Genomic DNA, 16070 nt, shown 5'->3' with positions numbered 1-16070 from the left:
ACAGTCCCGACAGCTCAGACCACCTCATACCTCCCTGCTGCATTCCCACAGCCTGACTACAGTCCCGCTCTGGAATATTCACCAGCTCTCGCGCACCAGAACAGCTGCATTAGTTGCTAATATTAACAGCTGAGTCTGTGCACTTGGAGGAGGGGGGACGTGGGGGGGAGCCTTCTGGAAGCCCGCCGCTAACTATATAAGCGACAGGTCTGAGTCAGTCCAGCCACAAGCTGCGAGGACACGCATCGAGGCTACGACTGTCAGGAAGGAAACTATTCGGGGATATTCTGCTGTGACCCTTCAAGATCCACAACACAACGGATCAGAAGTAAGTAGAAATGAATCAGACGTACAGTAATACATGTAAGTGTTTTGCTTTATCTGTTTGGTTTCACTTTTGAAGAAGTTGTAATGTAGATTCAACAACACTGACTTCAATCATTTAGTCATTAAGGACTTCTCCACTAGAGCTTTAATGCTTAAACGTGATCACTGACTGACTCTTCTAGGAACGAGCAAGATGTCTGCTAAGGGAATATCCATCGGCATCGATCTGGGCACCACCTACTCTTGTGTCGGGGTTTTCCAACATGGAAAGGTGGAGATTATTGCCAACGACCAGGGCAACCGGACCACCCCCAGCTATGTGGCCTTCACAGACACAGAGAGACTCATTGGCGATGCTGCCAAGAACCAGGTCGCCATGAATCCCACCAACACTATTTTTGATGCCAAACGACTTATTGGGAGAAAGTTTAACGACCCCATCGTCCAGTCCGACATGAAACTCTGGCCTTTTAAGGTGATCGATGATAACAGCAAGCCCAAGGTCCAGGTGGAGTATAAAGGCGAGACCAAGGCCTTCTACCCGGAGGAGATCTCCTCCATGGTGCTGGTGAAGATGAAGGAGATCGCTGAGGCCTACCTGGGTCAGAGGGTTTCAAACGCAGTCATCACGGTGCCCGCCTACTTCAACGACTCCCAGAGACAGGCCACCAAGGACGCAGGGGTGATCTCTGGCCTAAACGTCCTGAGGATCATCAACGAGCCCACGGCGGCAGCCATCGCCTACGGCCTGGATAAAGGCAGGACGGGGGAGCGCAACGTGCTCATCTTTGACCTCGGCGGCGGCACCTTCGACGTGTCCGTCCTGACCATCGAGGACGGCATCTTCGAGGTGAAGGCCACGGCCGGAGACACGCACCTGGGCGGGGAGGACTTTGACAACCGCATGGTCGCCCACTTCGTGGAGGAGTTCAGGCGGAAGCACAAGAAGGACATCACCCAGAGCAAGCGCGCGGTGAGAAGGCTGCGCACGGCCTGCGAGCGGGCCAAGAGGACGCTGTCCTCCAGCACGCAGGCCGGCGTCGAGATCGACTCGCTGTTCGAGGGCATCGACTTCTACACCTCCATCACGAGGGCGCGCTTCGAGGAGCTCAACTCGGAGCTGTTCAGGGGAACGCTGGAGCCGGTGGAGAAGGCCCTGCAGGACGCCAAGCTGGACAAGTCCAAGGTCCACGAGGTGGTCCTGGTCGGCGGCTCCACCAGAATCCCCAAGATTCAGAAGCTCCTGCAGGACTTTTTTAACGGCAGGGAGCTGAACAAGAGCATCAACCCCGACGAAGCCGTGGCCTACGGCGCCGCGGTCCAGGCCGCCATCCTCATGGGCGACACGTCGCACAACGTCCAGGACCTGCTGCTGCTGGACGTGGCTCCTCTGTCCCTGGGCATCGAGACGGCGGGCGGCGTCATGACCCCGCTCATCAAACGGAACACCACCATCCCCACGAAGCAGACCCAGATCTTCTCCACGTACTCGGACAACCAGCCGGGTGTGCTGATCCAGGTGTACGAGGGAGAGAGAGCCATGACCAAGGACAACAACCTGCTGGGGCGGTTTGAGCTCACGGGCATCCCCCCCGCCCCCCGCGGAGTCCCCCAAGTGGAGGTGACCTTTGATATCGACGCCAACGGCATTTTGAACGTGTCGGCTGTCGACAAAAGCACGGGCAAAGCCAACAAAATCACCATCACCAACGACAAGGGCCGCCTGGGAAAGGAGGAAATCGAGCGGATGGTGCAGGAGGCGGACAAGTACAAGGCGGACGACGATCGGCAGAGGGAGAAGGTCGCGGCCAAGAACTCGCTGGAGTCGTACGCGTACCACGTGAAGAGCAGCGTGGAGGACGAGGGCGCCCGGGGCAAGATCAGCGACGGCGACAGGAAACGGGTGCTGGACAGGTGCACCCAGACCATCTCCTGGCTGGAGAACAACCAGCTGGCGGAGAAAGACGAGTACGAGCACCAGCAGAGTGAGCTGGAGAAAGTGTGCAAGCCCGTTCTCACCAAGCTGTGCCAGGGGGCGGCACCGGGGGGCACGGGAGGCAGCGCACAGGGCCCCACCATCGAGGAGGTGGACTAAAGCCGGGATGCGGCCTCCATCAGGACCCATCTGCATCACTGATGCTATATTGTGATTTTGATCTTCTGGTAAATATCAGATCATTTCCAATAAAAGGATCTTCTTTTATTTGTTACTGTAACATATGATTAATTATTTACTGCAATATTCTGACCTGCCGTAAATGTTATCAGAGCAATTTGTGTTAAATGGGCCGGTCTCTGTCCTCCCTGTAAACACAGTGCAGCCGGCTGTTGTTTAATTATGAAGCTAGTAATTAGACTAATGCTGCTCTCAGCTCCTTATCAAACTGGATACAGCTGCGAGTTGGTGTGGATTCTAAGTCTAAATGATTCTTGCAGGATTGTACAATATACATCTGATGAAAGTAAAAAAAATAGTAACCCAGTAACATAAATAGAAATAGATGGACGTATTTAAATGAACTTGCTGAGGGTTTGTGCTGTGGAAACTTCTCCGTCACTACCTTGGGTGGAAATGCTTCGATAGCTGTAGTTGCTATGTACTTTGCAAGTGAAGACTCTCACAGGCGCTTTCTATTACCCGCGGCTGATTAGACCTGCTGGGAATTAGGCCCCTGATGAAAGGGAACTATGGACTAACAGCAGGCGAACAAGTTGTTCCATGTCAACAAGCCGTAAAGTCAACATGAGGATGAGGACCTCTGCTGCTTCAGTACTTATGTATAAATCATATAAATATGATCAGCTCTTGACGTGCAGCCAGATTTCCCTTCCTATTTTATTTACAATTCTGTCAAAACCTGTGACCTATTTGTTTTTGTCTTAACTTAAATTATTATTTACAAGATGAGTTACACATGCGATTCGCTGAATGAGCCACTAGATGGCGACATTAGACTGGACAGCAGCAGTTTTCTCACCACAGCGACCTGTTGGATCAGACAGTGGAGCCACATGACAATACTATAATTTAGATAGTTTCGTTTGGTGCACAGTGTCCATTCTTTCACAACGCCGTGCAGTTTACAGTGTCCACGCCCGTTAGAGTTTTAGTTCAACCTCGGTGCCGCTTGTATTTCTCCAAACGTCTCAGTCATTCGGGAGATATTATTTAGGGAACCGGTGCCGGTCCAACGTGACCCAGACCTGAAAATACGGACGACGCTACAGGCTAAAAACGTGCGGTTCGACGCGCCAGCCGCGCCGCTCCGTCGCTCGTCAGCCCGTCCTCTCGGTCCAATTAGAGGGAGTGGTTCAATAATGCGCCAACCTTTCTCCGGCAGCCAAAGAGTTAACCCGCCGAGCCTGTAGTTGAGAGCGCCATCCAACCGGGCTGTGTCGCTAAGGGAGAAGCGGCGACTTGTGGAGAAGCAACAGATCCCCGCTGGAAAACAGCCCCGCATCTGGCGCGCTCGCCGAGGACCGCTGAGATATTTCGGTGCACAATTAAGCGCGCGACTGCCTCGCAATCGGGCGCGTGGGCCTCGCGTGGCGAACGGAAAAGTTGTCAGGAGTAGTTGTGGACCGAAGCCTTGCCGAATTCTGGATGTTTGTGCGCGAGAGGCGAGGACTGACACCTGACTTCGACCCGCGCGGCTCACACGCAGGCCCGCGGAGCCGCGCGTAATTAGCCAATGCGCCGTTTCTGTTGAGGGCGTCTGTACACGTGCAGACGGGAAATGAGTGCAGCGTTAGAGTTCGCCCATGCAAAACGCACTGGAAATCTGTAGAGCCGTTTAATTTGCAGAAGTGCCTCAAGCCTCACTCCGTTCTGCTTCAGTCTGGTAACAGGTGGTTTTGACTGAGCGCCTCTTTGCGTTTGGATAAATGAACACCGACCATTGGGAGCAACGTGGTCTGAAATGAGGACATATTCCGCGTTGATTTTTTGATTTTTTTTTTTTTTTTTGCACGACTGGACCAGGTTGTAACGGAGGGCGGACGGCCGGAAGGTCTCTGCGTCTAAATGATCAGCTCGGTGTGTGTTTCGTCTTACCGAGGGCGCAAGTCAGGAAACAAGCCTCCGTCCAAATCATGTCTGAAGGAGGAGATGGCCAGGGGCGAAGACTCGGACAAAATCATCATCAACGTGGGCGGCACTCGGCATGAAACCTACAAGAGCACCCTGCGGACGCTGCCGGGGACCCGCCTCGCGTGGCTCCTGGACTCGGACGCGCAGGTCAGCTCCGACTCGGACTCCGCGCCCCCGAGCGTCGCCGAGTTCTTCTTCGACAGACACCCGGGCATCTTCGCCTACGTGCTCAACTACTACCGGACCGGCAAGCTGCACTGCCCGGCCGACGTGTGCGGGCCGCTGTTCGAGGAGGAGCTGGCGTTCTGGGGCATCGACGAGACCGACGTGGAGCCGTGCTGCTGGATGACCTACAGGCAGCACCGGGACGCGGAGGAGGCCCTGGAGATATTCGAACCCCCCGACCCGGACGACACGGACGACGACAGGGAGATGCCGAGGCGGTTCGGCATCGAGGACTGTCCGGACAGGTCGAGGGGCTGCTGCGACGTGTGGCAGCCGAAGGTCTGGGCCCTGTTCGACGACCCGTACTCGTCCAGAGCGGCCAGGGTGAGTCCAGCGGGTCTTTGAGCGCGCGTGACGGCCTTGGACTCGTGCCAGTCAGTCAACAGGTGTCTCCGCGGCGCTCAGCCAATCAGGCCTCAGCAGCGACAGGTAGCGCAAGTTTGAGAGACCGGGAATATTTATTGAGTGTGAGCTGAAGCGATGCCAGCGTTCCAGGATCTGCTCCAGCGTGTCCGCAGTATGTTTGAGAGTTGAGTTGAGGTTCTGTATAAAGACCACAAACAATGACACCAAATAAAATAAAATGATACCGGGGTAGAGCTTCCTAGTAATTAGTTTATATAGTTATAATATAGTTAATAATAATAATAGTAGTATATTAGTAGTATAGTAGTATACTAGTAGTAGTATTAGTAGTATAATAATAGTTAGTGGTCACTAAAGTAGGAAATGACAGTAATCAAGACATTCATGCTCCGTCCAAGAAAGAGACATAGAAAACTCACCTGAATTTCATATATATGATTATCACTATATCCTCAGGCTGCTCAGGTCTTCTGTTCTGGATCTTCATCCTCTGTTCTAGATGCTCCTGAAAGTTCCCCCACTCATAGGAGGGTTCACGACAGGACGGTCGTATCCGACTGTAGTTCCCGTCATTTAGCATCAGTCTGTCCAGCAGTTCAATCGTGCAAGCAGCAGATCCTCACTTCACAGTTAAATATGTTGCAACATTGTAGCAAAGGGCTGAAAATAGAGAAAAATGCAATTTGAAGTGTTCCCACACAAGCTGTTCAAGGTTTCAACTCGAGGGTCCTCAAAACACAAGTGGTTGAAAAGCTGCAGGGCATACAGCAGTTTACTGTGAAACGGGTCCAGGCACTCAAACAGTGACAGAAAATACCTGAATACTTGTCATTTCCTGGTTTTATAAGAAACCGCTTCATCAAATCTCCTAAATGAGTTTATTTACACATGCTTTTACCAATTAAACAAACCCATTTGGGCCTTTTCTGCTACAATAACGAGTGAGTCCTGCGTTGTATCATCCAGCTGTAAGCTCTCACGAGTACGACTAATGACTCAGCAACAACAGCAGCACAACCAGCGAGTGTCACAGCAGCAGAGGGGGAACGGCGCGTGGCGCCGACGCGCTGGTCTGTCCGCTTCAGGTGCTGAGCGCTCTATCCATAGCCAGACACGCTATGTTCCTGCCTCACGCCAGCCCCGCTGTCCATTTTAGCTTCTCGTCCAGGTGGCGTTCGCAGCCGCTGAGTCGCAGCTGCCGAAGCTGAAGGGGACCCGCGCCGCCATCGCCGCCGCCGCCGCCGCCGCCGCCGCCGCCGCATACGCGTGAATGAGTCATTCAGGACCAGCGAGGCCGCGCGCAAGCGCCGCCGCGTTGACTGGAAGCACGCGATAAGAATGAGCGGGGCCTGATCCGTATTGACCCGGACCTAATGTTCTCTGTCCATTTCCTCCCGGGCCGGGTCTGCTCTGCCGACCTTCTAAAAGGATCTAAAGTGCATTTTGAGGGACTCGCATTACCTTTATGGCCTTTTTATTTCAAATACCCTTCAAGCTCATCTCACGTAATCTGACTCTGGGAAGGCGCAGCCCTGTGAAAGTCGACACACGAGCGCTGTGCGCTAATGATAGCGCCGCACACAAATCACATGTCATGAGAGCATCATATGGAGCCTCCCAGCGTGCGAGGATGCAGCAGGAGATGCTGTAATAGCTGTAATGGCTCCACTGCATCACACTGGGTTTGAAGAGCTAAAGGAGCTAAGCTTGACACACACCAACAAACAGTACACCATGTTTGTCATGATTTTATGTCCAGTAATTAAGCACACAAAGGGACTGTATTGGCAAGGCTTCTGAGGTCACCAGTGTAAATGTCAGCTGGAGCCGGCGATCCGACAACAGACAGCAAACACAGGAGGCTCAGCGAGGTGAACAGAACCTCAGCGCAGCCGCTGAAGCCCCAAGGATCGACTGGAGCCCGATAACGTCTGTGTTAACCAGTCGAAGTAGCCCCGGCTCCGCAAACAGAGCCGAGCAGCGCTCCTGAACTTTACCAGAGACCACAGAGACGAGCCGCGACGCTGCCGGGGCGGAAAAAGAGCAAAAGGTCAGCGCCACAAAGCGCTGGATGTGCTGAAGAGTAAAATCAGGGTCTGGAGTGACTCCCATCATGGAAAAGACAGGAAAAGACAGTTCTGTGGGGGGGGGGGGTCATCAGGTTAAAGGTGGTTCAAGCAGTTAATAAAAAATGGGTTTGAACAATAAATACAATAAATATCACAACTGCTTGTTTCAGCGTATAGATACTGAGCTGATTTAACTTTCATTTGTGCCGTTAGCGCATGAAATTTATTGAATAGCATAAGCCAGCGAGACTATGATAAAGGTTCTGACTTATGTATTAACATTTTAAAGTCCTATAAAGTGTAGATACTTTTTAGTGCACATTTGCAGATGTCTTGTTGCAGCTGACACGATGATAAACAAACAATTAGCGTTGGCTCAAAAGCAGTGGCGTGTATTATTGCTCATTATGAGGCATATTCTCACACGTCGCGCCTCGGTGTGACGCCCAGCTGTTGAACAATAACGCGGCGCCTGCGGCGGAAGCTCCTCGCGCGCGCATCCACTCCGCGAGGCGTCGACGACTTTGTTCTGCGGAGAAGTACAAAAATCAATGCATGCGCATCACTTTGAGGATCTTTCTTCCATAAAGCCACGGAGCGGTGATCATCCTGTGGTTTGTTGTGTCTGAGTTGTGTTTGGATGTTTCCTTGAAAAAACAAACGACCTGAAGTAGAAACATTCAGCTGAAAAAAACGTGTATTTTCCAGCAGACAGACCCAGCGGAGCATATTCAGTATGATTTTATCCTCCTCATGTCTCAGCTTAGCGCTGCAGAAACTTACGTTCAGTTCAGTAATCCACATATTTAACTTTGCGCCGAGTCTGTTTTCATTGGTTCCTATTTGTAGAGGTTCGAACGCCTTCGGCTAATGAGCGCCTCTGAATAGTCGCTGATTATTTATCTGCACGCTGGGATTTTCGGGCGAGATTCCATCTTATTTGTTTCAAGGCTGAACTTGGCACTCGTTCTACTTGCAGCAGCTTCAGCAGATACACACCCAGCACAGGTTCTAGCACAGGGTCAGCGTGTGCTGTCGCTGACCTTTGACCTTTGTCCACTCTCTGGCCCCGGCTTGTTTTTGGCCCGTCAGCTGTTGTTGCGCTCCTCCGTCGACTGCAGACGGCGGCTGCGGCGGCTGCAGACGGCAGCGCTCCCCAGCTGCCACACGCCGCCTGGCGCCCGCTGCACCACCGCGGGTCCACCAGATGGGCCCGGACCCCCGTCACGCTGCCCCCTCTAGGAAACGCACCGTGACCTTCACTTCATACGTTTTTGGCATCAGAAGACTGAGTCATCGCCACGAACCCGTCATTCATATCCTTAAAGCATCTACAGTCATAATCATGAGACCTTGTCATTATTAATGGATGAAACCGCCGCGGTGGTGCTGTGGCAAACCCACACATAATGAGGAAGCCATATTTTTATCACAGCAGCCCCTCAGGAGCCGCTAAACCCAAAACGGCCATAATACAGCGTTGAGCATTTGCGCTGCTGACGTGTAAATGGGATATCGTGCAGAGCCGTGCGAGCGGCTGACGAAGACGAAGGCGGCGACGAGGCAGACGAGGCAGACGAGGCAGCTCCCGCGCCCTCGGGCCGGGTCATGTGACGCCCAGGCCTTTTATGAGCACAGCCACTGGGCCGTGCGTGCGCTGCACAGGCCCAGCTTTGTTTGCTTCGGGCATAAACTGTTTGGCCTCGGAGTAAACGCGAGCCCTCGCCGTTTATTATTTGGTTGCTGCTGGTTTGTTGGTGTGAACTCAGTACCTTTGGTCAAAATAAATCAAGCGGACGAGAAGCAGCTGCAGAACGGTGGTTATTTATACTCACCTGGAAGATTAATGGCACTTGGAATGAATAGATTATAAATAGGAGTGAGGCCGATGCAGAGATCTGACTGATGGTGAGTCAGGCCATTTTCAGCTCAAATCCCTGGAGCAAAGTAAGAGGAGTAAAGACTCATAGAACCTTTAGAAATGACTCAGTAACGGTCTCATGTCACATTGAATTCCACTTAGAGGTAAATGGTAAAAGTGCTTTTTGATAAATACCATCAGTTATTATTAGCCCCGTTAATCAAGACAGTTTTTTGCTTTACAGTCTCTGCTGCCTCATATATTTGATTTGCATTTATTAATGTGCTGTCACCCACTTCAGAGCCTCTTTAGCGGTGACATTAGTTTGGCTGTAAATGCAGCTTGTATGCGCAGCTGTATTTGCATGTGGGAGCGGAGCTCACTGGCCGTTGGTGGGAGGTGGAGCTGTGGCGTCGCACCTGTTGCTTGGTTTGCTTAATGGCCGACGTCGGCGTGGAGCTTGCTGTAATGCGCTCCTGCTCCGGGGCGCAGTGACGACGCTCGCCACAGAGGGACCGCCCCCGTTCACACCGGCTGATGAGGAGCGGGGGCCATTTTTCGCAGCGGAAGCGGAACCCACTTTAGTGGAGATCGGCTTAATTATCAGGTGCTAACGAGGAAACGGGGGGAACCAGTGGAAGCACATTTCTCGTCTGTGTGAGAGTGTTGGAGTTCCGAGGGGAGCTGTGGATGCATGGGCGCTTAATTAATGAGTTTGATAGATTATTTATTTAAATTCAGCGTTAATGGAAAAACTCTACATTTTCAGATAAAGACTTGAAATAAATATTAAAACAGTCAGGTTTAATGATGCAGTATGGTAAAATACATTACTAGTACCTTCAGACACATTTTAAATAAGGACAATGACCCAGCTGAAGATGCTGAAGGGAGGCGCCCTTCTCACATGCTCACGCTGGTGATGTTCACTGAACCTGTGGCCATGGGAGCTCCTCCTGGGGCCTCGCTTCACAGCCGCCCTTTTTGCTACCGCGCTCCAGGCCCCGACCTCTCGGGGGATCGGAGGTGTGAGCGGCTTCAAAAGCGGCGGCGTGGAGGGAAACACACACACACACACACACACACACACACACACACACACACACACACACACACACACACACACACACACACACACACACACACACAGGTTTTCACCTTTTGTTTCAAACAGACATTTTACTCTATAAACCCTCCAGCTCAGGTTTATTTTGTTAGTCTGACTGGGATGCACCTTGCTGCCTGTATTTGTTGCTGTTAAATGCTATAAAGCTGGATGTTGTGTGAAAGCTCCCTGGGGAGACGTCGCCAAGTGGATACAGGGCACAGGTACATATTTATCTGGAAGATTAGAAGGCTCGGTGAGGCATTTCAGTTTTTTCCAGGTTTCAGTAAACAATAAAAGACATGGGGATGCGCGAGCGCTGTGTTAAAACAGATGCCATGCAGCCCCATCACTGATTTATGTATGTTGAGTTTTTGCATCTGTAAGACATTATTATCATTCTATTGCATTTATTCCTTTATTAGCAGGATCAATGCTGCTGTTTTCTTGTGCTCCTTTTTGCTCCTCTCAGTCTTTCTGATGTCTGTTCTCACCAGAACAACCCGAAGGCTCCGTTGTCTGAACAAAATGTTACAAGTGGCAATTTTATTCCTCATACACTGGAAAGCCTCTTATGGTGATTTAGTGTTGGTGCCACACGAGCGCCCCCTGCTGTCTGCTCTGAGCATAGCCCAGGTCAACGTCATCATGTCGCCTCTAATTAAGGTTAACTAAGAAGATTTAATTAAGATTTTTTTAATTACCCACTTACAATTTATTTAGGACTCTCCTTTACAATCTACAGCTGCATAAACCTTTGCCAGTTTATTAGAAAATAATATGCAAATTAACAGGTAGTGGTAAACTACTGTGGTATGTAAATTTAAATTTTTTGTTATTATTTTCAGAGTCCAGTATCTACTGCCCTTTTTAAGGTTGATCCAATCTGTCTCAGTCTGCTTGTTCCAGCATATATTTTATTGTGATTGTTTTTTTTTTTAAATAGGGCCACACGCTGCACAGCGTTACAGAAAAAAGCTGTTTTAGTTGCAAAAAAAGACTTCATTAACTTCTCAACATTGTTTCTTCTCACATTCCGCTGCCAAAGTTAAGTGCCTTCATTATTTTAGTTTGTTTGCTGTCAATCACCCTGGAAACGATCCCTAAAAACATGTCACCACTTTACAGACTTGACTGGCACGTCCTCCTCTCCTCATCTCTGAGCCTTCTAATACTGTGCAGGGGATAAAAATAACTTGATGGACTAATTCCTGTATATATTACAGGAACTGAAAAACAGTAACAAAGGCTTTGTGCCACGTGTAATTTAAAACAAAATGAACTGATGCAGCTTTTGTCTCATGCAGGGAGTGGCGCTGGCTTCTCTCTTCTTCATCCTTGTGTCCATCACCACCTTCTGCCTGGAGACCCACGAGGCCTTCAACGAGCTGCAGAACCGGACGAGGCGCGTCGTCGTGGGGAACGTCACGCGTGAGGTGGCGCGGAAGGAGATGGTGACCAAGCCCATCCTCACCCTGGTGGAGGGCGTCTGCGTGGTCTGGTTCACCTTCGAGTTCCTGGTGCGCATCATCTGCTGCCCCGACAAGCTGCTCTTCGTCAAGAACACGCTGAACATCATTGACTTCGTGGCCATTCTGCCGTTCTACCTGGAGATGGGCCTCAGCGGCCTGTCGTCCAAAGCCGCCAGCGACGTGCTGGGCTTCCTCCGCGTGGTCCGCTTTGTCCGGATCCTCCGCATCTTCAAGCTGACGCGCCACTTCGTGGGCCTGCGCGTGCTGGGCCACACGCTGAAGGCCAGCGTCAACGAGTTCCTCCTGCTCATCATCTTCTTGGCGCTGGGCGTGCTCATCTTCGCCACCATGATCTACTACGCCGAGCGGATCGGCGCCAGGCCCGACGACCCCACCGGCTCCAACCACACGCACTTCAAGAACATCCCCATCAGCTTCTGGTGGGCGGTGGTCACCATGACGACGCTCGGCTACGGCGACATGTACCCGCAGACGTGGCTGGGCATGATGGTGGGGGCGCTGTGCGCGCTGGCGGGGGTGCTGACCATCGCCATGCCGGTGCCCGTCATCGTCAACAACTTTGGGATGTACTACTCGCTGGCCATGGCCAAGCAGAAGCTGCCCAAGAAGAAGAAGAAGCACAACCCCAACCCGGACGCGCCCGCGACCGACTCCGCCTCGTTCATGAAGTCGGAGACGAACTCGCACAGAGACAGCACCCAGAGCGACACGTGTCCCCTGGCTGCTGACGAGGGCATCGGCAGGAACCGCTCAGGTCAGGCTGCGCTGCAGTAGTAAAGGGTTAGTTCTCCCAAAACACTGCAGCATTTAGTCATGCTGGGTTTAAGTTTATTATAGTTTATTATTTTATATGATTTATTTATTCATATAGAGTTTTTTTATTACATACAATACAGTAAAGCATCATAAACCACACCTGTCTGCTGTCCCAACATGGCGGAGGCTCCGTGGGAGCTCTGGCGTTCACGCTCATGCGTCTGTTTGTTCTCCTGTCAGACTCCAAACAGAACGGGGACGCCAACGTGGCGCTGTCAGAGGAGGAAGGCTGCAGCCTGACGCAGCCTCTGTCCCCGAGTGAAAAGTGGACCCTGCGGTGCCCCCGAGGGCGCGACAAGACCATGAAGGAGGCCACGTGCTTCCTTTTAGCCTCAGGGGACCTCAACGTCCACACGGGTGGGTTACATTTACACAATGAAGAGCTTAAGATGGCCACAATTACATAATTGTAATAATAAAAGTAAGCCTGCCCAAATTCTGTGGAAATAGAAAGGAGGAGCGGGAGGATGGACGCATGAGGGAGACATACAGGACGTGATAGAGTTGTAGGAATCAGGCCAGTGGAGCATTGGCTTCACAGCTTTTGAAGGTGGGATTGGTTCTATGGTCCAGGACAATATGTTGCTGCTGAAGGGAAGGGAACCTTCAGTAAACATTCCTATGTCTGAATTGAAGAGTTCTATTCTCACAACACCTGTCGAACATCTGCAAGGAAGCATAGAAGTGCATTTGGGTTCTTTAGCTGATCCTGGTTCTGTCATGAGCTCACGTCTCTGCGTCGAGGGCGGCAGCTGATGGAGGCTTTGCTAGCTGTCGACCACAGCGTACAGTAGATGAGGCCTGTCCTCAGACTCACGCCGCCGACCTTACATTACTATGCACTTCATACAGTATTTATAATTTTGCTATTTTTTAGCTGCCAGAGGCTTAATCAAGACTGGGAGACTCCTGCCACAGCATAATTACTGATGAGGAAACACAGTTAAAGGGAAGCACAGAGCAGAACGTGATGCTAAGTTCCCCTTTCCGGCTCTCTCCACTTGAGCCGTCGCTGGATCTCACTCACTCATTTGAATTTCCCAAGTACCTGACAGCCCCGTTTGAGGAGCGGGTCTATATTTGTCCTAACATCCTGAGCACACGTCCCACCCTGCCAACATCCTGCAAACAGCCCGGCCGGTGACTCCGAAGGTGTTTTCCTGCAAAACTGCACTCCGCTGCGTATTTCATCCCGCGCTCATTAGCACATCACTGTCGAGGAAAACAACAGCGCACAAATGGTGCACTCACGGCTCGGCTCCCGTCTGAATAAATACCTCCACTTTTTTTGTTGAGGCCATTAAACCCGAAGTGTAATTGAACGCGCTTCCTAAAAGCCTCAGTGACCACATGTGTTGAGTGTTGTAGATCCGTGTGGGCTAACGGCACGGAGTCACATACGGACGACAACAAAATCAGCAAATTCCAGTTTTATCTGTCAAATAAACCAGAAGGAGGAGATTTATACGCTGTAGTTATCCTCAAGGGATGAAGTCACTGCTCAATATTCAGTTCTCATCCTCGCAGTCACAGTAGGGAAGCTACGCCCCAGTCCTTTATGAACACATTAAATAAGATGCTCCGCTCGTGCAGGAGAGAAAAGCAGCGACAGGCTGAGCAAAACCAGAGCACCTCAGAACTAATCAGAGAGAGAGAGAGAGAGACCTGTTTTTAGTGAGTGTGTGGATAATGACATCTCAGTCTATTACTGTGTGAAATCACACATACAAAACACATTTTAAAGCAAACGACCCCCCAAAAGCTGATTGGAGGAGACATTCAGAGTTTCTCATATCCAGTATTCAACACGGCAGCAGCGGGGGCTAAAATGGAACAGGCTTGATTTTGTGTGACAGGCCAATGAGGGCTTTGTGTCTGCAGCCATTTTGAGGTCCTAGATGGAGACAGACGATGACCCGGTGGCTCCGCTCCTCAGATCGATGCCCATAGGGGACCATGTTGGGTCAATTCCAGGGCCGGCAGATACGAGGGGCGGATACTATTTCACCCGAGCAGCACGACAGGAAGCTGCTCAGATGGCTATCGGCGACAGGAAACGTCGCGCCGCGGGAACTAAATATGGGCACATTTGAAGCGATTAGAGTCATTACAGCAGCATTTCACGTCTTCATTTAGACGTGCAGCACGAACACGCGCTGCGCTAACGCGAACGTGAGCGACCACTCGCTTGTTTCTTTAAGACAAGTGCGTAATGATGTGGGCAACAGTTCAAGTGCTGCTAAGAGGAGGCATCAGATGCGTGCACAGATGAGCAGAAAGAGCTCGAGTGAGCTTTCATACTCTCTAGTGACTCCTCTGGATGATTGCCACTAATAGGTTTCCATTAACACAGTGGGTGGTCAACGCTGAGCGTTGTCGGTGGAATCTGTAGGGAGGATTCGTGTGTGGAGTCAAACTGAAACGTTACATTCAGAGTTTAGGCTTTATCCTTCGTCCTCACATCACGTTTGTTTGTGTGCTCACAGAGAGCTGTAAAGACATCCTCGCCGCCACCGGGAGCTACGCTCAGCCGGAGGTCACCACGCTGACCTGATGCCGAGAGGAGCGTGATCCTGCTGCTCCAGGCGCCGCCTCCGGCCTCGGCCTCCTTCTGCTGCGTGAATGAACTGTGCACCAGACTCTTTTTATTCCAGACACCTATTTCTCATATGTTTCTGGTTATAAAGCATCATAACAGGTTTATTACATGTAAAGTCATTTATATTTCACAAAGCGCTCTGCATGTGTTGCATGATTCCCATTGTATGGTTTATTGAACAACTGGTGTCCATATTATTTCGTGCATATGTCATACTTCAGCCTAAAACTGCACACCAGGACTTGCGTTTTGATATTAAGGCTCACGTTTGGATCAAGCAAACTGTAAATCTGAACCTGCACATCCTGCTGGAGCTGACGAACAGGTTTCCACCTTTGCTGCTTATTTATTCATTAAAGTCATAAGATGTAAAGCGTACAGAAACAATCGGTTCTTTTGTGACTCGCTCCTCGTCGTCGGACATAGATGTCGTCAGCTATAGAACAAGAACACACAAACGCTTGCGTATATGGTTTTGTGCAGCCAAACTGTGACTGTGAACTAGGGTTAGAAAACTTGAAATCATCGCTCCTTTCTCGGCGCCGCTGACCCGGAGTCTCTGCCTTCTGTTCGCCGACGTCCGTGGCTTGTAAATCCTTGTACAGTAATAGCTTAAACCTGTGGAGCAGTATTATTTGTCTTTTACAGTTGATGATCCACTGAGGACCAAATGCAGGCGATCAGAACCACGGTTAGTGAAAACACACCCAGTGCAGTGCCATCAGTTCCGCTCGTGCCTCATGTTGAGTAATGAAGCTTAAATGTGTGCAGTAATGTAATGCGATTTGTTGCCGGACACGTCGGGTTGCGTCGGGAGAGAAGCAGGAGGCGTTTGGTTTCTTTCACTTGTGACTTTTGACATATTCCTCATGGTCGACCGTAGTGGCCTTATGTTTAATAAACAAAGGGAAAGTCCATTTCATCACTAGACTCTGTTTGTGGCCTGATCTAAAGGTCTGTAGTTATGTACAAGCACAGGTGTATGTATATTTGTATGTACAGTATCTATGTAGCACTGTTCAATAATTATGGATCAGTCCTTAATTATTTCTTTTTTTCCTGTATATGCACCATGAAAATAGCTGTTGACCAAGATTATTATTTTCATATTTTGCCTTT

The 16070-nt window shown here is 50.6% G+C and overlaps 2 protein-coding genes and 1 long non-coding RNA gene across 4 annotated transcripts; 2 read left to right on the top strand and 1 right to left on the bottom strand.

Moving 5' to 3' along the window:
- Positions 1-219: 219 nt before the first annotated feature.
- On the top strand, positions 220-2530 carry hspa1b (heat shock protein family A (Hsp70) member 1B). The gene is made up of 2 exons (XM_029157549.3): positions 220-328; positions 510-2530. Exon 2 carries the CDS (start codon positions 521-523, stop codon positions 2420-2422), a length of 1902 nt encoding a protein of 633 aa, XP_029013382.1. The 5' UTR covers positions 220-328; positions 510-520; the 3' UTR covers positions 2423-2530.
- A 1038-nt stretch (positions 2531-3568) lies between these two features.
- Positions 3569-15866, top strand: kcnc4 (potassium voltage-gated channel, Shaw-related subfamily, member 4). Of its 2 annotated transcripts, XR_008695212.1 has the most exons (5): positions 3569-4966; positions 11351-12290; positions 12533-12709; positions 12803-12902; positions 14839-15866. XR_008695212.1 is itself a non-coding variant. In XM_029157550.3 (4 exons), exons 1-4 carry the CDS (start codon positions 4352-4354, stop codon positions 14904-14906), a joined length of 1800 nt encoding a protein of 599 aa, XP_029013383.1. In that variant the 5' UTR covers positions 3569-4351; the 3' UTR covers positions 14907-15866. The 2 variants fall into 2 exon arrangements, 1 of the variants encoding a protein (XP_029013383.1); XM_029157550.3 differs by lacking the exon at positions 12803-12902.
- On the bottom strand, positions 6931-7968 carry LOC129604394 (uncharacterized). The gene is made up of 3 exons (XR_008695214.1): positions 7861-7968; positions 7502-7606; positions 6931-7032 (listed from the first exon to the last, which is right to left on the bottom strand). It is a non-coding gene; the product is annotated as an uncharacterized LOC129604394 (long non-coding RNA).
- Positions 15867-16070: the final 204 nt, after the last annotated feature.

The sequence above is a fragment of the Betta splendens genome, chromosome 7 (assembly GCF_900634795.4).
Source record: "Betta splendens chromosome 7, fBetSpl5.4, whole genome shotgun sequence".
In the NCBI taxonomy this organism is placed as follows: Eukaryota; Metazoa; Chordata; class Actinopteri; order Anabantiformes; family Osphronemidae; genus Betta; species Betta splendens.
This window is presented reverse-complemented; position numbering and strand designations above follow the sequence as displayed.